Source organism: Patagioenas fasciata, chromosome 1 (genome assembly GCF_037038585.1).
Source record: "Patagioenas fasciata isolate bPatFas1 chromosome 1, bPatFas1.hap1, whole genome shotgun sequence".
In the NCBI taxonomy this organism is placed as follows: Eukaryota; Metazoa; Chordata; class Aves; order Columbiformes; family Columbidae; genus Patagioenas; species Patagioenas fasciata.
The window spans coordinates 186,215,689-186,240,723 of record NC_092520.1 but is presented as its reverse complement, the minus strand read 5'-3'; the positions used below and the strand labels follow the sequence as shown (position 1 = coordinate 186,240,723).

The 25,035-nt window shown below is 36.7% G+C and overlaps 1 protein-coding gene across 11 annotated transcripts in view; it reads left to right on the top strand.

The window, feature by feature from the left end:
• DOCK4 (dedicator of cytokinesis 4) overlaps positions 1–25,035 on the top strand; it is a 236,737-nt gene that overhangs the window by 149,804 nt on the left and 61,898 nt on the right. For all 11 annotated transcript variants that reach the window (XM_071803296.1, XM_071803295.1, XM_065836787.2 and 8 more), the window contains 9 exons: positions 5,580–5,677; positions 5,785–5,868; positions 5,969–6,069; positions 6,785–6,866; positions 7,921–8,091; positions 9,547–9,739; positions 16,643–16,770; positions 18,629–18,763; positions 23,318–23,416. In XM_071803296.1, the coding sequence (XP_071659397.1) occupies positions 5,580–5,677; positions 5,785–5,868; positions 5,969–6,069; positions 6,785–6,866; positions 7,921–8,091; positions 9,547–9,739; positions 16,643–16,770; positions 18,629–18,763; positions 23,318–23,416 (1,091 nt within the window). The remainder of the gene's footprint in view (positions 1–5,579; positions 5,678–5,784; positions 5,869–5,968; positions 6,070–6,784; positions 6,867–7,920; positions 8,092–9,546; positions 9,740–16,642; positions 16,771–18,628; positions 18,764–23,317; positions 23,417–25,035) is intronic.

Below are 25,035 nucleotides of genomic sequence, written 5' to 3'. Positions count from 1 at the left end.
GATGAGTTCAAATGGGTGCGATAGCTGGCCTTTTCCGTGCCATGCAAGCTTGGATGTACTCAAAAATAGCTTATGTTCTATCCATTTTACAAACTGGCTTTCTGCATATTTTTTTATATCCAGATGGAAACCAATGCAGTATGATAAACCACTGATTTCAAGAATGCTTTTTAGATTAACAGGATATTGGATCAAATGCAGCACTCTTGGAATCAACTATCAAAACCCAGCTGCTTTACAAAACCTCTTTATCTGTTTGTTGTAGATTTTTTAATGAAATACTTATTGTAGGCTTTAGGCTCTGGCAGTTTGGTTTTAATTAGGTGCATATTGCTTCTTTGTTGCACCACTTCTCTTCCTTTAAGCGAACACACATTTACTACTAATAGCAATCTCATATATTTGATATAAGGAGCAGCAGATAGAAAGACATGTTTGTGCTCTTTACCATTGCACTGTATAAAATTCTTAAGGTTCTTGTTTGTTTGCCGTATTTACTAGAGTTTGTAACTGAAACAGTTTTCTACAAATTTCTAAATATTGTGTATTTGCCTGAATGTGGTTCTGACCGTTCCTTGGTATCCCCACAGATATTATTTTTTCTGCGGTGTTTATCACAGATCTTGCTTAGCTCTCTCTTGTGCGTGAATGACTGTGTCTTTACACTTCTTATATATATGACGATAAAATTGCTAATTGCTTGCAAATTGATTATACTTGTTCAACAACAACTAGAGCAGCTTTTAAAATTGAAATAATTGCCTTAATTTTCATCCTGTAGTAGCAAGTGTTCAGAATAGAACTGTGTGCAAATAGTAAGTGGTCCGTTTCACTGTGCACATCCATTCTGTATTCTCATAGCAATTAGCTTCGAAGTAATAAAAGTTAGCCAATAAAGGATTTTCCCAAAGGTTCATAATAGGCAATCAGAGACAGAATTTCCTTCAGTTAAAAGTCTTGATTTAGGAAATCACATGAATACACTAGTACTTACACATGCATGAAAGTGCTGTCCGGAACCTGAGTGTCTCACTGATAAATAGTTGCACTGTGTCTGGGGTTATAATACTGGTTTTTGTTCACAGTACAGGAGTTATTTTGTACTTAATGTGAATAGATGAGTGACACGGGGCATAAAATTTCTTTTTTTAATCATATTCTGAGAGGGTGTAGAATATCTGAATAATATTGATCCCCTTTTCAGCTCTGAAAGAGTTAACAATTATTTCAGCAGTACTTCAGAGGGTGGAAATATTTTCAATAGACAGGCTCATATTTTCTCCAAGGATCTTCTTTGGGAAGTTCATCTTGGTGAGTTTCCAAATCCCCATTCTTTTAAACAAAAATTTGCCAAAATCTATTGCATGCTCAGAAAATGAACATAGAACAAAGCATGTGGATATTTGGTCATGTGAGGATTACTTCAGTAATCCCTGAGAGAATGTAGCATATTTGTTAAAAAAGACAGGACGAAAATGATCTATGTATTTACATTTTTAGTAAACAACTGTATTAGTATTTTTGAGAATTGCTGATTATTTTTAATGTTTTTAAGTTTGGAGATTTTCCTGAAGCTCTCAGAGATCTTTCTGTGTCTACGAAGAAGCAATGTCCATCCTGAAATGAACTGAAAATTACGCTATTGACCTGGCCATGGGATGAGGAAGGACCCCAAACCCAGACTTGTAAAGGGTGTGACTGAATCAGGCCACAGCTTTACTAGCTGGCTGGGAAATTCTACTCAGCTCTCATTCTCTCATTGATTTTTCCCACATGCCATCAGCTCTCACGCGTATTAAAATTATGGGGACTGGAGGAAGGCGGCTGACTCCCAGTTGTTGGGATCCGTAGCTTCCTTACCCTGGGTACTTTGGAGGCTTTTTTAGGATTAGTTCCAAACTCTTTTCAGAGACCTTCTAACCAGGGTAGTCTGCATGTTCATCAACATATCTCATAGGAACGCATCCTTACCTAATCTGTCTGCCAGTTAGCTTTTCCTTAGCTTTAATTTTAGTCCTGGATAATCAATGAGTTAATGTTAGCAAAAAAGGTATACCAGCTTTTATATATTACATTTTAGCTGGATAATTACATTTCATTATCCTAAAACAAACAAACAAAACCCAACAAACATGCAAGAGAACCTAGTGTTATTCTACTGATCAGTTATCATTGCAATCTTACTTAGTTTTTTAACATACAGAAGGGATCTCTGCCTGCCAGAAACTCAGGATCCATCCAGCAAGTCAGAATATTTTAGTGCATTGGCATCCACTCATTTCTCAGCACTGAGAAACACATCCCGATCCAGCAGCTGTTCAACAGCAGAGCAATGTCCATTGCACGGCAGAGGTGTAATCTGTCTATCCACATTTTAAAAAAGGCCAAACTGGAGATGAATAAAACAAAGGTAGCAGGGCAGCTTTCCGGAGTGACCCCAGTTTGGAAGGAGTGTTGGAAACCAGAGTACCAGCCTGTTTGCAGAGGAGTCCAGTTCTGGAATTCCTGTTTTTCTTTTGAAGTGCAGCAGTTCTAAACCAGGTTTTATAGGAGAGAGATGGAAAGATAATCTCAAACCACTTCCTTGTACATATGAATCTAAACCTTTTATTAAATCTAGCGCTTTGGATTTAATTTACAGACTTTGAGAAGTGTTTTGTTTGGTAGGAATGGTAGGTCAGGTGTAGCCTATTTCAGATGTACAAATCTGATCATGATTAAGAGAAGGCATTGGAAATGTTTTTCTTCTTCAGCAGAATTTAGCAGCAGCATTGACTTTTTGCCTTTTCCAAAACTATGTTTTCCTAGTGGGCCTATTTTTGGGCACAGTTTTATATTCTCTTTTCTCTTAATACATGACACATTGCTATCCCTTCCCCTTGTGATTCACATGTCAGATTTTCTATTTGTGTCATTTATGCTTGGGCTATTCACTAATGTTATCTCAGCAATGTCTTTCCTCCTTAGTGTTTCCCTTGAAATAAGTGCTTTGAAGTGAGTGTCTTAGATTTGCTTTCTTGTTCTTCTTTAATCCCCCAACAAATCCCTAATATTGAGTGTCAACTATCTTCCACCAAGTTCCTCCAGCAAACCTGTAAAGAAGTATTTTCCTGCTATGAACTGACAGCTTCAGCTAGTCTCGCTACTCCTCAACTTAAGTTTAGAAGTCCATTTAATTATCCAAAAGACAAATGCAGTTCACTGGATTTGTAATGCTTGTTTCTTGAAAATTCCTGACAGAAGGGAGAGGAAGACCCATCATTTGTCCTTGATCTTTGCGATGTGTCTTTGATGCATGTGTTGCAACTCAAGGATGTCTTTGATCCAGACCATTCCATACTATCACAGCATGAAGCAAAACACAAAAGAAACATATAAACACATAAAAATTATTTGTGACCACCAAAACCAATTAAGGTAGCAACATATTAGTGGAATAGCATGGAGGGTGTTCGCCATTAACACCTTAGCAAGATTTGAATATAGGTGTTTTATTTAATGTTATTAGTTCATTTCTTCTTGCGGAAGAGAGGAACTTTCCTGGAGCAAACTGGCAAAGAAATGACATAAAGATGAGTGAGGCTCAGAAGTTACTTGAATGTGGAAACAGTCTGTGGTAGAAAGCACACAAATAGTTGCTGAACCAAGAGGAAAATTTTCTATTTCTTAGTTTGATATGTACTGAGAACATTTCAGAAGAACTGGATCCTTCTAAGACAATGCTGGACTGATCAAGTAGACAGTGTTCAGCTTAAACTCTTGGAAGGATTGGACGGTGTTAAGGTTTTCTGCTTCAAATGGCCAGGTGTTGAGAAATTCTGAAAAGCTTGCTGAGTGAAAAGTGGAAGTAGTAAACTTAAATGTAAAGGAGTGTTGAGATTTATTTAATTCAAATATGTGGGACTTTTACTGAATACAACTGGACAGGAGTGCTACAGACCTGAGCAAGTGAATCACTTTGGAGTGACCAAAGGGAGAAAAATAACAGCAACGTGTCAGAATTCAGCAAGGGTCAAGATCAAGTGAATACTGCTGAAAAGCCAAGCTAAGTTTGGAAAACTCTATTTTAGGATATTGAATGGTATGGGACATGAAATACCCAGTTGTGTAGTCCTGTGGTTTTTAGTACATCTCTGAAGCTGAAAGCAACCATATATGACCTAAGAGTAATAAATATAGTACCTGCATTCAAGGCAGATGAAAGAGCAGATGTGTTAACTGGGCCATCACCATCCAGTGAATTTTATGCAAGTATTTACAAGAAATCATGGATTAAAAAAAATGAGCGTGTAGCTAAATGAAATGTGCTCTAAGATGAGTTTATCAAAGGCATATCATGCCAGAATAAACTCCTTTATCTTTCTTTTCAAAGTTTTGGTGTTTTTTTATTATTATTCAGAGGAAACATAGAAGATCTAAACCATCTGGACTTTAATAACACACCACATGGTAAATTAGTAAAGATACAGATTAGCATAAGAATTTAAAAACTGGTAAAAACAGGCTAAAAGCGAACTAGCAGATTGCACTGTAGTGGAAGGAATTTCCTTCTTGAGTAGAAGGAAACTACTACTAGGTCTGAAGAATTAGGCCTGGGATTGATTTCTATTTTAAAGGGATGAAAGGGGGTGGAGATGGGATTTACTTGACTAGAGCCTGTTAATGAAATGTGCTGCTAGTATGTAGTTGAAAGGGCTCATTAGTTGACAGAGTCATATATAATATAGGTGAAACAAGGTAACTTTGATTTAAGTAATTAATTAAAAAGAGTACAAATTAGATTAAATCTAGTGGTACAAAAGGGAGGATCGTACCTTAATGGAGTCTCTTGGGGATTCTGCTGTAGACAGGGACCTGAGCAGTATTAAAGGTATTTGTGCCACCAATATGTTGTATCAAAAAAAAAAAAAAAATCCAAATTCTAGAACATATATGTCAGGTGATTACAGCAGACATATAAGATTGCTAATGATATAGGAAACAATGATGTAATCTTGTCTGTAATGTAGTTACTGTTTTGGTCAAGAAAGCTGAAATAGAATGAACTAAAACTGGAGGAAGTGCAAAGATACTCAGGTATATTTTAGCTCAGAAGAGCTGAATTTCCGGAAGAGTTTGTGTTGCCTATTAGTAAAGCAGGATCTTAGAAGCATTGTATTTCTCCTCCAAAGAAGACGTAAGATGGGTGTTTTAAATATATTCAACTTGGTAATTGGGAGACTACTTCTAGCTGACAAGTGGTGGCTCAGGAAGGCAGATCCTTGATTGGGACGAGACACAGCAATGTAATTACTTTTTTTAAGATGGCAGTTGACAAGTATCTGAACAAGATTGCATGATAGACTTGTCATAGGAGACTGATTTTAGTGCCCTGGTACCATGTGTTTATGTTTCTATTCATGGAGAAATTATGGGATGAAATGAAAATTTGTTGCTGGGCAGGTCATATTATGGCAAATCTTGAGATGTTTTCTTTTGTTTTAATGATGCCAAGTTTTGCTGAGTGGACTGTAATAGTAGAATTTAAAACCTGAAATGCTGCTTTGCTTCCAACTTTAATCTTGCATTTTGTTTTGCAGGAGATATGCTTGACCTTCTGAAATGGAGAACCCACCCAGACAAAATTGCAGGTTGCCTTTCAAAATTAAAAGAAATTGATGGTTCAGAAATAGTGAAGGTATATACACCTTTCTATCCTTTCAGATAATATGAGGGAAATAATGCATTTGTATGTCACAGAAATAACCATTTAATTATTTAAACTCTCTTATTCTCTCCAATCAGTTTCTTCAAGACACACTAGACACTTTATTTGGAATTCTAGATGAAAATTCTCAAAAATATGGATCAAAAGTATTTGATTGTTTGGTAAGTTTCACTTTGTTATGATGCTTAACACTATTTAAGAATTAAGTGAAAAAAAAGAACAACAACAACAACATATTCTTTCTTTTTCCCCTACATTTAGGTGCACATAATAAATTTGCTGCAGGACAGCAAGTTTCACCACTTTAAGCCAGTAATGGACACTTACATTGAAAGTCATTTTGCAGGAGCACTTGCATACAGGTGAAGTCTATACTTTATCTGATTTGAATGCTGACAGTGATTGGTAAACTAAGCAGAATCAATCATTAGGTTAAATTAAACAGTATCCTTAGAAATAAAATGCAATGCTTTCATGAGTGCCCAGAGTTAGGCTGTTAAAAAAGTGTATAATAACTTTAAATTACCAGAAAGGTTACTCCCTATGTTCTAACATTAGCTTCCTTTCTAGATCTCTTTCTTCAGCGGATTTCTTTATTTGAATTACTTTGAAAAAGGCAGGAGCCTTAACATCACCAGCTGCAACTGTGTTCACTGTGTAGATCAGTGCACTGACAAGTATCACTTACTCTGCTGTACTTGGTATTTATTTGCCAGCTAGGCTTCCGTTGAAACCAGTGCAGTTTAAGGAGACTGCAAACTGATGCACGGAACAGCAGGGACAGTCCATTTTGACAGAGGCTTTTCAGGCTTAACTGAGCTTGTGTATCCCTGTTAGAGTCATTCTACTGCACATGCACTGGTGGTATTATTTCCTGTTCGACAGAGATCTACAAAGTGCCTTTCAGCAGACTGAAACCCAAGTGTGATATTTTGCCTGTAGTGATTTGTGAAATCTCGTAATGTATTTTTATTTTGTCAGTGTTTCTCATGTGACAGCTATTGGTTTGCATTTTGAATACAAAGTTAACGCTCCTCCCACTTCTGTGTTATAATACTTTCTGATGTGCTATTCTAGAGATCTTATAAAAGTACTGAAGTGGCACATTGATCGAGTCACTGAAGTGGAACTGCACGAGCACATTCAGGAAGTACTAAAGGTAATAAAAATCGTCAAAGGCAATTATGTATTTGAATTATGTATTCATACAGTACCAACAGATTTAACTTAGAAAATCAAGCAGTGTATGTATAAATGATGGAATGGTAATACTAACACTGGCAAGCTGCAAACTTTTTAATTGCAGTCAGTTTATTCATTGTTCTTTCTTGTCAATAGTTGATCAATGGAACTTACTACTGCAGGACTCTGGAGCTCTGTGTTCCTTACAGAATGGGGATATACATGGATAGGAGTCAGAACTAAGAATTGAGATGTAGATTTTATTGGTGGTATCAACACCTGTTGCATAACTGAATCTAAATGGCAGACATGCTTGCTGACTTAATTGTTCAGTCCTGACACCGGCAATTTTACTGAAAAAGGTGGGTTTGGTAGCTCTTGCCCAAATTTATACCATCGAGAGAGCCCAGCGTGGAGTCAGGCTGAGTTGTACAAAACAGTATTTCCATTTGGAATAGGTGCTGCAGTCTGGAAATAAAATATCAGCATGGTACCCTTCTGTGCTTTTCTATGATGCTGTTAACTTAGGTGTCTTGCGTGTAACAAAGGGCTATATTGTTAATTTACATTCCAACAATTTTGCAGCTTAACTTTTGTGGGGTTTTTTTAATTATCTGTCTAACAGTTGACAGGAGAACAACTTTTAAACAGCAGAGAAATTCCAAGAACAGAACAAAATTTTGAGCCTATCAATCATATTGTCCTGTATGTTTATGCAATATCTGTTTCTGTAGCCAAAGACATGCGAGGGATGAGGCGGGGGGCAGTGTTGAGATTTTGCAGTTTTCCATTAATTACAAAACACATGTTCCCTGATTTGTAGAGATTATGAAAGGCAAGCGAAGAGCATTTCCAAGTATGTGCTTTTGAAATGTTGTTTGTGTTTCATAGAAAGATTTGTCAACATTGAAAAACATGGTGTCCTGTTTCAGACAGTTCTCATTATTCAAATGATACGATTATTGTGTGTGTTCTGTTTAAAGATGAGCTGGTTCACTTTAATGAGTTATCTCTGATTTTGACATTTGTAGGCACAGGAATATATCTTTAAATATATAGTTCAGTCTCGAAGGCTATTCTCTATTGCCACTGGTGGACAGAATGAGGAGGAATTTCGCTGCTGTATTCAAGAGCTTCTTATGTCAGTACGCTTCTTCCTTTCCCAAGAGAGCAAAGGAGCTAGTGCTTTATCCCAACTACAAGTGAGTTTTCAAGTGTGCCTTGCTTACTGCCACTCTCCATGTCTTAATATAGAAAATGTATGTATGTCCTTTCCTATATGCCTAGGAAAGAGAGTGTGGTTTTCCTAGAGCAAAATGGCATTTTCAGCTCATCCTTATACTTTTTGTCCTATATTGTGAAATTTTCATATCAGCAACTTCTAAATATACTTGGCAAAGATAATCCTAAGTCTAATATTAAATTTGAATTATAATTATATTATGATTATAATAATTATATTATTCGATTCAAATAAAGTAATTTATCTTTTTGGCCATTTTACAACTTGGTTTAACCACATTAGAACTGAAGAAATTGAGCCATACAAAGGACTATCAAGAGTTTTAATGCAAAAAACTTCTGAGTCTTGGTGAACTGTGGGTTTTAATTGAGAGCTGCTGTCTTTATTTCAGTTGAGACTACTAAAACTGGCTTGTGCTAAAGCGCTGGGGCAAAACACACAGGAGACAGCTCTCTACATTCAGTGCCATAGATTTACCAACTTCTAGAGCTCATAGATATATCGTCCTCTTCCCCTGTTTCTGTAACCGAAGATGTTCAAGACCTGTTAAGAATTATTAATTTCTTAAGCTATGTAGAAAATTGTTCTTCCAAGACAACGGCAAATCAGAGAGAACAGAGTAGAGAGGTGGTTCTTCCATCTCTTATCATGTAAGTGGGTGGAATGAAAACATAATTGCGAAATTATATAAACAACCACATTTGGAATTCTTCTCCAGTGTTTTTAACCTTGTATGTCACCTGTTCTTATACCAATGTGAAGAACCTCTGAGGTATGAGCAGGATTTGCAGAGGAACAAGGGAATGTCAGTTCTGGCTTCCTTTCTCTGGCGTTATCCTCCTTTCTTTTCCAGTGTTTTGTTTCCATATTCATTATACTCACCAATGACTTTCTAACCCTCTTTTAGGATTGCTGAAGTGAACCGAGACTGCCAGTGTTGTCTTACTCCAAAATAAAAATGTTAACTATTTAAAAAACTGAATATATGGAGGCCATCGTATTATTTTTCTTAAAACAAAGGAAACTGAAACAACTCCACTCAAATCTTTTACTTCTGATATCCGCTGGCTTTTATTATGCTTTTAAAAATTTCCTCTCACACATAGATTGTGAAGAACCTGTAAAGTGTAAATATTTTTATTCTAAGCTGAACTTTTTACTTCCACTTAGTCCTGGGAGAAATCAACAGTCATTAGGTAGTGCTTAAAGGAAAATAGTCACAAGCGTAAGCCCGTTAATGAATGTGAGGATATTTCTTCTGAAAATGTGACCATTTTTAAAGCTACTAACTAACCTTGAGTGTAAAACCAGGTATTTTTCTACTGTTACGAAAATTTCTCTAGTTATTTAAATTCTACAAATGTTAAAACTATACTGCAATATCTGACTGTCCATTTTTGCCCTTTTCCTCTAGGCTGTGTTTCTCAGCTCATTCCCATCGGTGTACTCTGAACTTTTGAAGCTCTTCGATGTAAGAGAAGTGGCAAATTTGGTTCACGATGCTCTGGGCAGCCTGCCAACAGTCAAGCATGGGGATGAGTCCCTTCAAGCTGTCAAACTGCAGAGTATTGGGAAAACTGTTGAGAGTCACCTGTACACTAACCCAGGTGAGGTTACCTTGGGCTGCCTGCAGACAAGGAACTCAGATTGTGTGCTCGGTACACAGGCCAGCGGGTGCTGTTCAGAGTGTTGTTCCTTCCTAAGGAATGATTCTTGAGGCACAATTCTTCGAGCTCTGTACAAGCTGCTCATTTACAAGAATACAATTAGTTGAATTCAGTGGTTTGTTTTTTAGAGACAAAGAGTCTTTAAAATAAAGGTTTGTTTTTATCTACTGCTGGCAGTATGTCTGTGAAGGAAGTTTGCCTTATGCTTTTTAAGTAATTATAAAGGAAAAAGCTTTACTAAATTGACCCTCTTTTTTTTTTTTTTCCTCCTTTGGGGGCAGTTCAGCAAATATGTTGCCAGTTATCCATTAAGTCTTATTTGTATAACTCTTGCCAATTCAGCACTTTCAATCCTCTGTTTCTTAATGTAGCATAAAAAGACTGCACAAATGCAAGTGGTAGCTCATGCATAAAATACATAACAGCATAGTTATTTGCTATGTGGAAGAAACAACTGCTGTGTGGTGGTGAGCTTGACATTCTTTTTTTCTGTTCTAAGTGAAACTCATAGAAGTGACCAAATATTAAATTTCAGATGAAGTCATTTGGAAATAAAAGAATTCAAATAGAAAAGATTTGAAGAATTCTATTAAGTGTTAATTTACTCACCAAAAGCCCTCTTGAGAGCTGTTTGAGTGTTGGCTAATAGAATTCAGTAGACACAGTAAGTTTTACCATCTAAAGCATTAAAGATAAACACATTACAATGATGGAGGCTCAGCAAAACCCACCAGGCTACGCAAAAGTATTTTGAGATGTTGCAGAATAAAGGAAGACACCTTAGAAAGTTCTTTTTGTAATGCTTTCAATGATTGTACTTTAAAAGTATGAGGTCAAAGAAATGGGTAAGAAGTATTGGATCTTGGCTACTTTGCTTCATTCTGTCTGTGAAAGCAGCTCATCCTGTCCCTTGTGAGCCTCCACAGAGGTCCCTCCCAGAACAGTGAGCTCTCCCTACAGCTCATTGATCAGACCTTTGATACTCTGGGTAGATGGTGACATATTCATGGAGCAATCTTAAGCATACTCTTAAGTTACTTTTTTTTTTTTCCAAACTACGTAGGCACCAGGTAACACAATTTCCATTTTCCTCCCATTATCTCGGTTAGGTCAGCCGAACCAGAAAATCCAAATTAATGAATGTAATTAAAGAGAGTTATTTAATGCTATGTAAGAGGCTCTTGGGGACTTTCTTGGAACTGTAGATCTTTTTTCAGTCATATGACAATTTTTTTCGTTTGCTTCCTTTTGTAAAAGTGTGAGGTTTTTATTCAAATCCAGTTTCATTATTAAGAAGTCATATGAGTTGGTTTGACTATAAAAGCAATGAAAATTGTGTGTTAAATTTTACAGGAAGTGTTGGTTATACACGAGTAGAATATAAATTTCTTAGACCACAGGTAAACTTATGTGAAAGTAATCAGGCAGTACTATAAGCTCCCAATGTCTGTGGTAGGAAACTGAGGCAAACACTTGTATCATTTCAGTCATGTGGAGATCAGCATCTTGATCTTTTTGCCCTTAATGTTTTACATCTTTGAAATACCAAAGTATAAGTAGACTTTCCCTCAGTCAATCTCTAGAAGGAATTCCTTTTAAAATCCTCTTGGGAAAATAAATATTGCACGAGGCTATGTAAATGAGCAGAGTAAACTGTACATCCTAATGTGAAGTTGTGGCGTGCTGCTGTGAAAATAATTGATTTCTGTCTCCCAGATGAAGATGCTGCAAACTGCAGTGCTAGCTAACGCATTGGAACTAGATGGAACACAGGAAATAACTATTTATTCAAACATCTGAAAATGAGGCGTGCACACCTTAGATAATATTTTCTGTTATCTGGAGTTTTCTTGGAAACAGCTGAGAGTAGTTTAGCATGCGAGTTTTATGCATTTTGTTCTGCAAGGGCCTGAACAACTAACACATTAGCTCCCACTGCCACAGAAATCAGCTGGCACTAAAGCTAGGCTTTCACTGAAATTGGGAGATATATTTGCTATATTGCTGAAAACAGAAACATTAGACACACAGGGGTTGATTTAAGGTACCCAAGCACAGATGGTACATACAATTTCAGATGCATTTGATGCATCTGGTCTCTACCTGCCTCTCTAGAGAATGCAGGTTCTATATTGTATTTACTGTTAGTGTGTGGATGGGATGTCTCAAATGGCTCTGTATTGAGGCTTTGGTAAAGCTTACTTACAGTAATTTTAAACTTCAGCTCTTCCTATAAGTAACAACTACAGAGATGTTTAAAGGTGTCAACAGGAGTTATCTTCCTAACTCCTGTGAAAAGTTAGTGGGTGTTAAGGCCTTTACTTCTATTTTTCCCTATTTACTTCTGTATCTTTGTAGTACACTGCATTGGGTGTCTAAAAAGAAACATATGACAGTTTTCCTGCTGATAAAGACTAGCAGTATTTTTTTTTCTGCCTGGCCATTCTTTCAGTCTCCTGGTATCTTGGGTGTAACTTTGGATGCATCCCTGTTGATACTGTACGATGGCCAAATTGATGACCTATATATGCTTGTACCCAGAAGATCTTGTACCTTTGTCATTTCCAATACATCAGTAGTTTAACGCTCTTGTTTGTTGTCTTTTATGCATTAGATATTATTATAGCTTGCTTTGGGGCGGAGTTAAGTCTGTTTTGCTGGGAAGAGTTAGGGCCAACAACAGAGAAATACATCTTGAACCATGTTCTTTTTGACATGGTTCATGAGGAATTAGCAAAACATCAATTTTTTTTTTTCTCCAAGTGTACTACTGTGAGCTTACAAATTCAATAGCTGTGAAAACTTGAGGTAATAGATCTCAGTAATCTTTGCAAATGAATTGATTGCTATAAAAATGCAAAAAGTCTATCAATACTGAAACTGTTGATACAAATCCTGAATTAAATTTAGTTAAAATCCATTAAACTTTACATGTTAACATAGATTTGAAAAGAGAGGGTTTTTTTCAAAACATAAAGGCTTTACACATTGATCCATAGTACTACTTTCAAGTACTCAAACATCTTTTTCAGATTAATTAGTATTTCTTAATTTGTCTTCCATAGCAGTATTCTGTTCTTTGGAGTTGTTTCTTATATATGTGCTTCACAGACATCTGTGGAGGGATGTATGTACGTATGTATATTGCATACAAAAATTCAGCCTTTATTAGTACCTCTATAGTGCAGAGCAGAAAATATTTTGTAAAACCCTTGAAAATGATGCTTCGCATCCATGGCTCTTTTGTAGACCAAGGGAGGACTTTCTCAGCCATACCTGTGTTTTCCTTCTGCACTACAGGCAATTTTTTTCTTTCAAATGAAACAATTCCTCACAAAAGTTTTCAAACTGTTCTGAGAACAGTGACATGCCCATGCCTTCACAGAGCAGGCTTACATGTTTGGTTTTGGAATTGTAGTGTTAACTGTTTGGCTCAAGTATTTTCTTCTGCCACCTTCAAGTCCAGTGGTTCTTTCAAACAGGGCAGTGTAAATTGAATAGGTCCAAGTAAAACTAGCAAAAACAAGAGCAACTTCCTTGTTTCTCACTGTTCAAGGAGACTGCTGTTTATTTGTTTAAAATGTTCCATTACACTAATTCTGAAGACAGTCTGAAGTTTTGACCATCTGTTCAGATATAGTTATTGAAATTAATATCATCTTTCTGAAATTATTAGCTAAAATATACTAGAAAAAAAAAAAGAAGTTTTGTATGTCTGTGCTTATGCTTTACCACTAAGTGAAAAGCAAGGGGGGAAACTTGTGCAGTGTGTTAAATGTTAAATGTAACGTAGCTTGCATAGGAAAGTCACAAGGATTGCCCAGAGTAGTCTCTCTTGCTAATTATGCCAGGCGTGTACTTGAAAAGCTCTATGTCATGATTTTTTTCCTCTCTTTCTGTATAATATTTGTAAAGGGCAAGCATTAGCATTTTAAGCAGTCAGCTAATTTGGCTTCCTGCACAGAAGAAAAATTAGGACAGTTACTTATGACTGAGAGTTCTGATTATTGCACCATTCCTTGCACTCATTAATTTTTCTATATACAGTGGCTGACATTGCAGCTGACAGTTTTTAAGAACAAGAGTAACCTGAGACGAATGTTTTACACTATGTTCTGCAAACTTTCTCACGTAGCCCTTGGTCTGACTCAGAGGTGAATATGCCAGCTCTCCTCTGCTGTAATATCAGTACACCTTTCTGTTTAAACAGGTCAAGACAGAGACGTATTTAGATTATGGGCTTACAAGGAGTCCATCTGAAGCTGTGTTATATGTGGTGGTTAATTCAACAACTGGCACTGTTTCCTCCCATGTACAGTTGCAAGTCATTGTAAGATGCTTTTTGCTACTCTGTTTGGTCTCGGTAAAACAAAGTTCCTGATCATTTTATGGAGCTTTTGCAAAAATGGCATGCTTGAAACAGTGAAATGAGGATGTTGAGTTTTGACAGAGATGCTCCAGGTCACATTGTATGTAAGAGCTCGCTTTTTACAAGTCAAGTGTCTCTAGTGCAGTTCTCTCATCTTCAAAATGGAGTTCATAATGCTGCACTTACACGTAAACAGCACACAAAGTACACAGAAAAGCTACCAAACCCTGTTTGTGCTCGTGAGGAAGCTGCTTAGAGTTAACCAAGAGGAAACACCTCGGCACAGCGCTGCTCCTGTTTTCTCCTCACCTTCTGGGCTGAGGGATTTGAGTTTTAGCTACATGATGGGGCCTGCTGTCCTCAGAGGACCTCTGGCCCAGAGGAAAAGGCTTCTGCTAGCAACGTGTGAAAGAGCTACTGTAACTGCTCTCAGTCGTGGAGTTGAGTAGTGATTTGAGCATTTGCCTGGGAATGGAAGACCAGGTTCAGTGCTCTGTCAGCCTGCATTCAGCTTCCCATCACCTGCCTGCCGAGAGTGCCCCAGCCACAGAACCACAGGCTGGTTTGCATAGTGAACCTTTCATCTCTGCTCTTGAAGATGGTTTATCAGGTAGTGAAGAATTCACTATATATAATACCTACTGGAAGGCAGGGAAAAGGAGTCGTCCCCTGTAATCCAGAGGTTAGGTCTATTTTATAGGAAAGCAGAGTCCTGCTTTTCCAATTCAGATGGAGGCATTAGGTCTGTATTTTCACCTATCAGTAATCAATAAACAGATTTCATGGTGGGGATCAGAAGCTGGCATTGCCCTAAACACAGGTCTGCACATTAGCCATCTTCTTGCCTGCTTTTCTTTCGGCCCTATAGATCTTGCAGGTCCACGGCAGCTGTGCACATTTGACACCTCACTTACCTGGGACAACACTTTGCTGAACTTCTAGGTATTAGGTAGACAAAAAGCAAATGCCTTGTTGGTTTTGTTGAGACACTTTTGCCCAGCTGCAGTGCTACAAGCAGATAGGAACTCTCACACCAGCTCTGATGAAAACCTACCGAGGCACTTGAAGAAACAAACAGTCGCTGTTTGTTTCCCAGTTTGGGGTTTTGATACCACTGGTTTTAGATTCATTGATGGCCTTTTGCCTATTGCTATACAGTCTGTCTTTATATTTTTCTTCAGTAGGAAGATATAGCAAAACACCTGAATAAATAATAAGAATGAAACACTCACTTAAAAAGATCAAGCAGGCTTACTATGAAAACAAGACTATACTTAAATAGTGTGTGTGAATCAACTTGTCCGTATGATTTGTGTTATACAGGTAACTAGACAATGAAACCAAGGGAATAATAGAGAAAGAAAAGATTAGTGCCGTATTTCAGTGAGTGAAAGAAGCATTCAGCAAATAAAATCTCAGAATAAATCTATCTTTTCCTCCCTCATGGAAAAAATAGGAAATATGTGAGGCCAAAAAAGTGTTTAGACTAATCCACAAACAGTACATGATTGACAAAATTATTTTGAAGTGGTAATTTTCCAGGTAGATAAACTCAATTTTTAGGAAATAGTTACACTCATGAACAAAGGAACTAAATAGAGGAATATATTTAGATACTTTAGCATATAATCATCATTAAAATTTTAATAGAGGAAGTGATTCAAATACATTTCATTTATCAGTTATGGAAAAGATGTATAAACAATAGAATGAAAATGCATAACACCCATTCAGTTTGTCAAGTTATAAATAGATATTCAACATGTTATCACAGGTGTATTTGGGCTCTTCCTGTCTGGTGTCATCCTTAATTATAAGAAAAAGAAGCAAGAAAATGTAGCATGTTATTGAAGTTCTTGCATCATTTTGAGAGAATTCAGGACTGAAAATAGCACCAAAGAGCTGTGCTTAGAAAATTAAATAGACGAAAGGCAAATCATTCTGTGTAGACACCAGCAGCCTAAATTGTTCGTACTGAGTATGAGTGAGGAATCTGGAAAGTGAAAATCCTGAAAGAAATCTGAAAGTACTGCTCGTAAATAACAGAAGTTCAAGAATAAGTCTTTTGTGACCTAGGCTTGCAAAGGGATCCAGTCACGTGGTAGGGAACACTAGAGCATAATCTCACATTATTTTGAATACAGGTATTATGGTGCTAAGTTTTTTTCCATGACAGTTCAATAAATACTTAGAATTTTCTGTTATATATGCTATATTCCGCACAGTGTTGTTTTTCTCCATCCATGATATAACAGGCTGACTTTCAGCATATTTTTTTATTCTTCAAATATTTGCTTTAGAATATTATGATTATGAAGTAAAAGCTTTTGCTGATCAGAAATGTTGGTTAAAGCAATTAGAAGCTTCTGCTTATCAGAAATACTGGTTTGGACTGAGGACACATTGTATGTCTATATTAAAATGACATTATTATATGAGAAGCTCCGGCTCATAAAATTTTTCATTTTTTCCAGATTCTCGATATATTCTACTTCCAGTAGTTTTACATCATCTCCACATGCATTTACAAGAGCAGAAGGACCTTATAATGTGTGCACGTATCCTTAGCAACATATTTTGCCTCATCAAGAAGAACAGTTCAGTAAGTAAACACCATGTCACATCCCCAAGGTGTTGAACTTCTTTATATGATTCAAAGACATTTAATGACACAAACTGGACCTTGACAAAGACCATTTTAAAGAGTTCTCTGTGTAATACTTCTGCATAAACGTGTCGTTTTGATTTCTCATGAGCTTAGTGAAATACATACATATCAAGGCCAGCATGCATTACATTGTAATGTATTAGTGATAACTATTTTTTGTGTTTATTCATTTTTCTTCATGTCATGCCACTGTCAGCAATTAAAGTTGCTCCATCAGTGATTTGATATGGATGCGGCTTGCAACTTTAGCACTGTAGCAACATTTTCATTGCAGCCACTCCTGGATTAGTATAATACCTTGTCATGAAATAAAATGATAGATGATAAAACATAGCTGTGGTTTTAGATTGGGAGAAAGGCTTATGTGTCTGGTCTTAACCTCAGGAGATCTTTTTTTTGGAGACATCGTGCCAGAGATGTATACAAAAATAAGTGGATGTCTACATAAGACTCTCTCCAGGATATGCAGCTACTATTTTTAGTGTTCTTCAAGTCACTGAGAGTGTTAGTAACTTGGTGACTTTGATATTATTTTTGTTCAGTTCAGAACTTCATTCCTTCTCTGGTAATCAAGATAATTTGGAGGTTGAGTGCACAAGTCAGGCAGCTTTGAAAGTTAAGGTTGTTGGGCATTCTAACAGTAGTTCGTACATGAGTCCTCATGGTTGATATAGTTCCTAAATACACCGTATACTGTCTACCTTTGTAAGTAGCAAAGTTATCAGTTGTTTGATGGTAGACTAAGTGACATGGAACATGGCTGTGACACTAGACTCACCTTGAGTCCAAAGAGGAATTTTGAGTTTTGTTACAAATCACATGCTTTGGGTGTGTAGGAAGGAAACAAAACAAAATCACTCCTACACCTTGATGTCAGCAAAGATGAATGATCCGTTTGTCAGCTGAGTTTTAGTTTGGTTGTATGCATTTGATTATGAAGTGTTTCTTTCTGCAAAAAAAAGTCATCTTAAATTGTGGGTAAAATCACTCAGATCAAGATTGTGTTGTCTGCTGCGGTGGAGATAGAAAACGTTGTTGAAGCAGGGAAAACAGATTTCCATCTGAATTAAGAAGGAAAAGTAGCTACAACTTGACTTCATCAAGTGTTTTCATGCATGTAATTAAGGTATTCGTGGTCTCTTGGCAGTGAACACTTTGGTTCCTTTGTATTGATGTTGCATACAGGCAGTTGTAGGCTTACATAAATGACTAATTTGTTTGTGCTATGCAGTTGATGGGAAGCAATGTAGCTGGTCTTTACTGCTGAAGCAGGTCTTGAAGGTTGAGCACCATCTGCTTGTTTCTGGTGATAGTTTCAAAGTGTGAAAACAGAATTCTACTTTTTGGAATTTAAGCCGCTTGGCAATTTCCCCAGAAGATATATGGACGTTACCTATAAAAATCTTGCCTGAAAAGTTCTTGTGTATTATTTACTGCTTTTCTCTAAATATTAATTGAAAATAGAGATATGCTGATTTCGTGAATGCTAACATCTTCAAAGTTGTTCCTGTAACAGTCCTCTATTTCAGTATAGTGTAATTAATTGAAAGCTGTTAGGAAAAAAAACAAACCAAACCAAAACCAAACACAGTAGAATTAAAGAATCTCTTAAGTAGAGAATAGTCTTTGTTTCTCAAATGTAACATTCATAGTAAAACTATAATTTGCTTCTAAAATGACATCAAAGAAAATATGCCTGTGGTCATCATTCTGTTTTAAAATCTTAAATATTGTATTTAAGGAAATGTTGTATTTAAGGAATTATTTATTTATTATTTATCTTGTGTTTAAGGAAAAATCTGTCCTGGAAGAAATTGATGTGATTGTAAACAGTCTGCTAGATATTCTGTTGAGGACCATACTAGAGATCACCAGCCGACCACAACCATCAGGCTCTGCTATGCGCCTCCAGTTTCAGGATGTGACTGTAAGTTTCTTATAATGAAATAGCTCACAATTGTCACTGGTTGGACTAATAGATTTCTGACAATATTGTCTTTATGTTGCAATTCACAGTTTGAAGATTTTGTGTATAAAACAGAGAATGAGGAGAACAAAGAAGACTTTTCTTGCACTTCATTCATTTTCAGTGGAAATTGTATTTTTTTCATTAAATGTATTTATAAATATGACTAAAAAAACCCCAAAAAATAACATTTCTTTTGAGACTGTTTCAGGTCAATAATTATTTCCTCTTGTTTCTTTTATAGACAACTGTAATAGTTTTCTGAAACTTTCTTGGAATTTGAATTCCTGAAAATGGAAGAGTATCAATCGATCACATTTTACTTCCTAAGAGCATATGTTTTTACATGGTGAAACAGCTCTAAAAATGTTTGCAGAATCTGTGATGCTAACTTGTTCAAATTCAAATTTATTAATTGAAAGGCATTTTATTGTTCTCTGGGCTAAACATTTGAGCTGCATTTCAGTTGTATGAAGTAGAGCATAAAGGATGGATTTAGAAGATTAACAAATGACACTTTGGTCAGCCTGCTATAAAACCTCACACAGATTAGAAGGTCGAAATGCAGGCGTTTACGGAAAACCCTATGATGAGCACTAAGGAAACAAAATGAGGTGTTATTTTGCTTTGTTTTCAGTTAGATTCCGTGTTTGCTTTCGAAGGGCAAATCAGTTCTAATATAGCAAGGGATGTGGCCCCAATATGAGGTGAGGGGGTAGCACTGTGCAGAGAACATAGTATGCTGTGTGATTTACCATCTCACGATACACTTAATTAATTGCCCAATTTTCACACTGATTGTTTTTGTTAATGAATAGATGGCTGCCTTTCAAACCAGAATTTCCTCTGAGATCAAACATTTCAAAAGCATTTAATAGCCGTGGAAGAAATGTGTTGTTGGGTTTTTGTTTGTTTGCTTTATGTTATCCCACAGAGAACAAATGTTATATGCAGAGTTTTATGGAGCTGACCAAGCTCTGCAATAAGATAACACCGTGCTTCAATCACTGTGATTCAGCAGGACTGTTAGAGTCCAGGGTTTTTTTTCTTTAAATTACAAAATTACGAATGTACACTGTGTGGCATATCAAACCATCACAAGAAAAACCTAAGCTGAAGTCAGGGTAGTAGTATTAGATTCTTAGCGTAGCAAGACTCCAAGCTTATTGGTTTCTTCTGAGCTATACATTTGCTTGCAGATTAAGTTTTCATAAAACACCATGACAGCCTAATTTTTTCACACCATCAAAAAATTAGACTCCAAAAGTGCTTTCAAGTTGCAAAATTTTCTTTATATGCATAATTTTCTTTTTATGCATCTGAAAAGCCATGTCATTGTCACTGGAGGCTCTCAAAGAATACTTAATGTGGAAGTGACTCACAGCACAACATAAGGCAATTATATACATTTATGTAGAAACACTATGCAGTATGGGCTTATGGCAACACATGGAACCAGATTCTTGGAACTATTTGTAGAGCGAGTATGATAAAGTACTCAATATGAGTACAGCAATAGAGTCTGTTCCAGTATGTTACCATTATCTCAAGCTGCATTTTTCATGAAATATTCTTTGTGAGATGTACCATGGCAGCACACTGGATAAAATTCTTTCATGTTTTTGCAGCAGATACAGTCTCAGTGTGATCTTCGGGGCCCACGTGTCACTGTTGCTCTGCACAAAGAAGCAGCATAAAATCACAAGTAGTTTTGGTACCTTGGTAGCGTTTCCATTTGCAGTGAGGAATCTTGTTAGATGGCAACCTCTAAGCTGCATGTCATGCTGAAAGAGCACGAAGAAGAAATGACCTCAGAGTGTCAGTGTTAGAGAAGGTGCACTAACAAATGCTAAATTTAATGTACCGGTGAAACTTCTGCGTTTGGATGTCAGTGATTTAGAGCTTTGGATTTCCTTAAGAAAAATGGGTTTATATGCAAAGAGTTAGCAGAAAGCAATCCAGTTAAAGAAAACCTTTACTAATTTCAGATCTTGGAAGTTCAGTTTCTTCAGAGCCTAAATGAATTGCAATTTAATTGTGAGCTCCATGAGTTTTAATAATTTCCCTCCTTAAGTGAGACACAAAAAATAATTACAGGATTCTACATAAGTGAATTGGATATACTGCTTGGCTTGACTTATGACACTAGAATTGAATCCGAAATGGATTTTATCAAGGTTGTTACGTGTGTGGAGTTTGCTTTTGTGCATGATTCGCATGTACCCTGACTAGTTAGTCTGCGACTAACACTGGCAGAAATCTTACAACAAATGCAGCTGAATGTTCATTGTTATTTTAAAGACCAGCTGCCTGTATAGCTACCTACATTTGAATTAAAAGCTCAAATTTAGAAGTCAGTTAACGATTAGCTAAAGCTGGTACCCTTTTATAGCTAATCTGTCTGTCAACTATAGTAGCACAACTTTCTCTAAAAGACTCTGATTTTTAATATCATAGAATCATAGAATTATTTGGATCAGAAGGGACCTTGAAGATCATCTAGTTCCAACACACCTGCCATTGGCAGGAATAGCTTCTACCAGACCAGGTTGCTCAAAGCCCCATTCCAGCTGACCTTGAGCACTTCCAGGGATGAGGTATCCACAGCTTCTCTGGGCAACCTGTTCCACTGCCTCACCACCCTCTTGGTGAGGATCTACTACTATAAGTCGAAGCAAATGTGGGAACATAGAAGGAAGGTGCCTATAAAGGACTGCTTAAAATGCTTAAGCAAGAAGGGAAGTATTCAAAATGTTCATACACACTCAAGCTAGCCATTAGGTAAGCTTACACTCTTATTTATTTACTCTGCTTATTTTGGCTAATTAACCAAAGCTCAGTGGTCTCAGATTTCATAAACTGGAATAAAAGGTCTCCAAAAATCATTCCTATTTAGGGGAACCTACATTATACAAATGGCACTATAAAATCATATTAAGGCTAGATATAATCAGACATTTAAAAATAATGATAAGGGATGAAAGTCTTTGTTTTCTCGAGACCTGATAGTGTTGCAAATACATTTTCAGATATTTACAAGATAGCAGCTGTGACCTTGATGGTTATGCCCAGAGCATGAAGATTGAGACTTTGTAGCCTGAGGATATTGTTTTGAGAATGCTATGTGAACTGTAAAAAGCAATGGTTTTAGAGGGATGTAATTAATTTGGGATAATTATTTCAGTGTAGAATCTTAACATGGGCAAGACAAGTAGTATTTTATCACGATGTTGCCAGAGAAAGCTGTCACCTCACATACCAACAAGTATATGAGGTATAATCACAAGTGAGTTAGACCTTCCAGTGTAAAACCCAGAACAGCCATTCCTGTGAAAACATACTCCATTTTCATCTTATATTCTGTTTTTAATGAAAGACAGGGAAAAATCTTCCCCAAATTTGACTTGACAAACCAATGAAAGGCACCATTTTAAACTACTTTTATCATACCTCTCTTGTTCTCCCAGCCTCATTCAGCAATCCTGGTAGATACAAGCCAGAGGTGTATTACGGATTTTTTAACAAGCTTGTAAGATGTCAGAACTGTTCCTTTTAAGCACTGGGATGCAATCCAGGCCTTTCACCCTTCCCTGTCCTCATCCTGCCTGCCATCGGGCCAGATTAATACCATTCAGTGTTTCTTCCCAGTTGAAAAGTGAAGAAGCAGGCAAGCAAGGGAATGGGGGAGAACCTGTTTTCCCATAACGTCTTGTCCGTTCGATTGCTCACTGGAGATACCCAGTGCAGTTCTCTGCTCTTCTGTTCCTGAAGAACAACCTGGTGAATGTGCATCTCCAGAGACCAGGAGGAATCTGCACTGCAGGGCACTGAGTCCCTCAGCTGCTGCCTGGAGTGTCCCTTTTCTGGAGTGTGGGACATTGTGGAGCAGGGATCCAGCCATGAGAGAGTCATCTTCCCTATGTTTAAGCTCAACTTCTAGATATATGTGTTAGTGAGAAATTCCTCTGTAGGTCCAAGGAAACTTCTGATCAAAACATTTTCAAAATTTGTTCCATCCTATAAATGAGTTTTCTTTTTGACAAATATTCATTTTTGTAATGAAAAAATGTTTTGAAAAGTTGCTGGTTAACTCCATTATTTTTTTCCCTAAAGGAAAATGATAGCATTCTTCCCAGAACTGTTGCAAAATATTTTTATTTATATTTGTTGCAAAATTGAGTTGACTAAGAGGTTGTAATTTTAGCAATCTAAGTAATTTGTTTATAAACAGATTCAAGGGAAACAAATCACAAATCAAACTTTTACTGGTTTAGCCCTTCTGGAACTATTTCAAATAGGTTTTGCTAAGCAAGTAAGCTGCATTTTCAAGAAAATAATTCTTTACATGGGTAGGAAGTTCAGAGATAAATTAATGTATGGAGTCTAAGCCTAATTGTCAATTAGTTTTGTGTGCATTTGTTAATTTTTTTAAAGTGCTTATAAGATGGAAGTTTAAGCTCAACTACAGAAGACGTTATAATCTATAATGTTTCTATTCTTGGCTTATCTGAACAGGGGGAATTTGTCTCTTGTTTGTTGTCACTCTTGCGACAAATGACTGATAGACATTATCAACAGCTTCTTGATAGCTTCAACACAAAGGAGGATCTGAGGGTAAGTAATAGAATTGTCTTTCCACTTGTTCAAGTCTTTTTTTATTTCTCTTTTTCATTTATTTCTTTATTCCTGTGCTTTGATGAAACACTTCAGTATTTAAATGCAATCTGTTTTTTCAGATTAACTAACTTTTGCACAGGTTTTCCTGTGTACTCATGTCCACTTTTACTGTGGGACTGGGATCCTGTGGCTTCTACAATGACAGCAGATAGAGTAGGGACAGAGGGGACATACAGAATTGCTTGAAACCCATAAGCTTAGCCTCCAAGCCTGTTTTAAAGTTGGTGTCCATCTATGGTTACACAATTCTGCTTGATTCTTCCTATCAGGCATTTGGGTTTTTGTTTGATTTATTGTATTTGTTTATTTAATCATTCATTACATTATATATGGCCATGGCAAAAACACAGCTGGAGAAGTGCACATTCAACTAACTCTCAATTTTTCTTAACTGTGCAGCACGTTCATTGGCAGGAGGACCTGTCAGACTTAGGATGTCTGTCTGCCCAGTTTAATCACGGAAGAGAGTAGCTGCAGAGCTCTTTCAGGGCAGCTTCTACCAGTTTCATTGATGGAGTTACCTGCATAAAGATACACACTAAGACTCCACTCTGCTAGACTTAAATAACTAACATAATACCAAATTTGAAAACTTACATAGTACCCAGTTTGATCCACACAAAAAATCTTGAGTTATGCCCATTTTTCAACCAGTGTTCCTAGATAGGAGAGTAATCATGTTCTAGTGTGATAGTATGTCTTTACATGTTACGCTTAAATTACTGTTTGATAAACTTAAATATTACCCTGAAAAAGAGAGTCCGGTCATGGTGCAATTTCAGATTTCCTTAAATTCCTAAAAGCTGTTTAGAGCTGTTCTGAAGAAAATATACCATTCACAAGTGCCTTCTCTTTGTAATCAGATGGTCATATTGAGCTTGAAAGATAGAAAATGCTGCTAAGAGGTTATCTCTGTCATGAATCAAAAGTACTACCTAGGAGATATATAGGGTGGACAATTTTTTACTAGTATTACAGCATATATTTTCACCTACAATTGTTGCTATTCTTAGGCAACTTTTAGTACATGTTGTGGAACCTAGGCTTTTTTTACTGAAAGTATTTTCACTTTTGTTTGATTGTTGAGCAGGTCTGTATTCCTAGGTTTGGATTTTAAGTATTTCCTAGAGGTTTCAAGCTTGATTTCTGTTTGACGTATCTATGAAGTACAGTGTTGAGTTTATTCAGACTTTCTTACTTCTAGAACGTGAAAAATCTCTAGAATTAATGCTTGAATTGTTTTTGATTTGACACATTTATATTCCCCCTACACACGTAGCCTACTATTATACAGAGACATTTGGAAAGCAGCCGTAGCCAGTGCTATCAAAATAGAGGTCTTAGGATCTCAAGTCCAGAGTTTATTTCCTTTCAGATCTCATAAAATCATCATCAGCTCCACCACTGATTCGGTGGCAGTAGGTTGATCGTAATTAATGCAACATTCCTTCTCTTCTGAATATGAAAAAATATATTGTTTTTTTTTTTCTTCTCTCACTTGGAAATATCAACTGTCACTAAAATGTGTATAACTAAGAGCAAGGGGGAAAGATGAG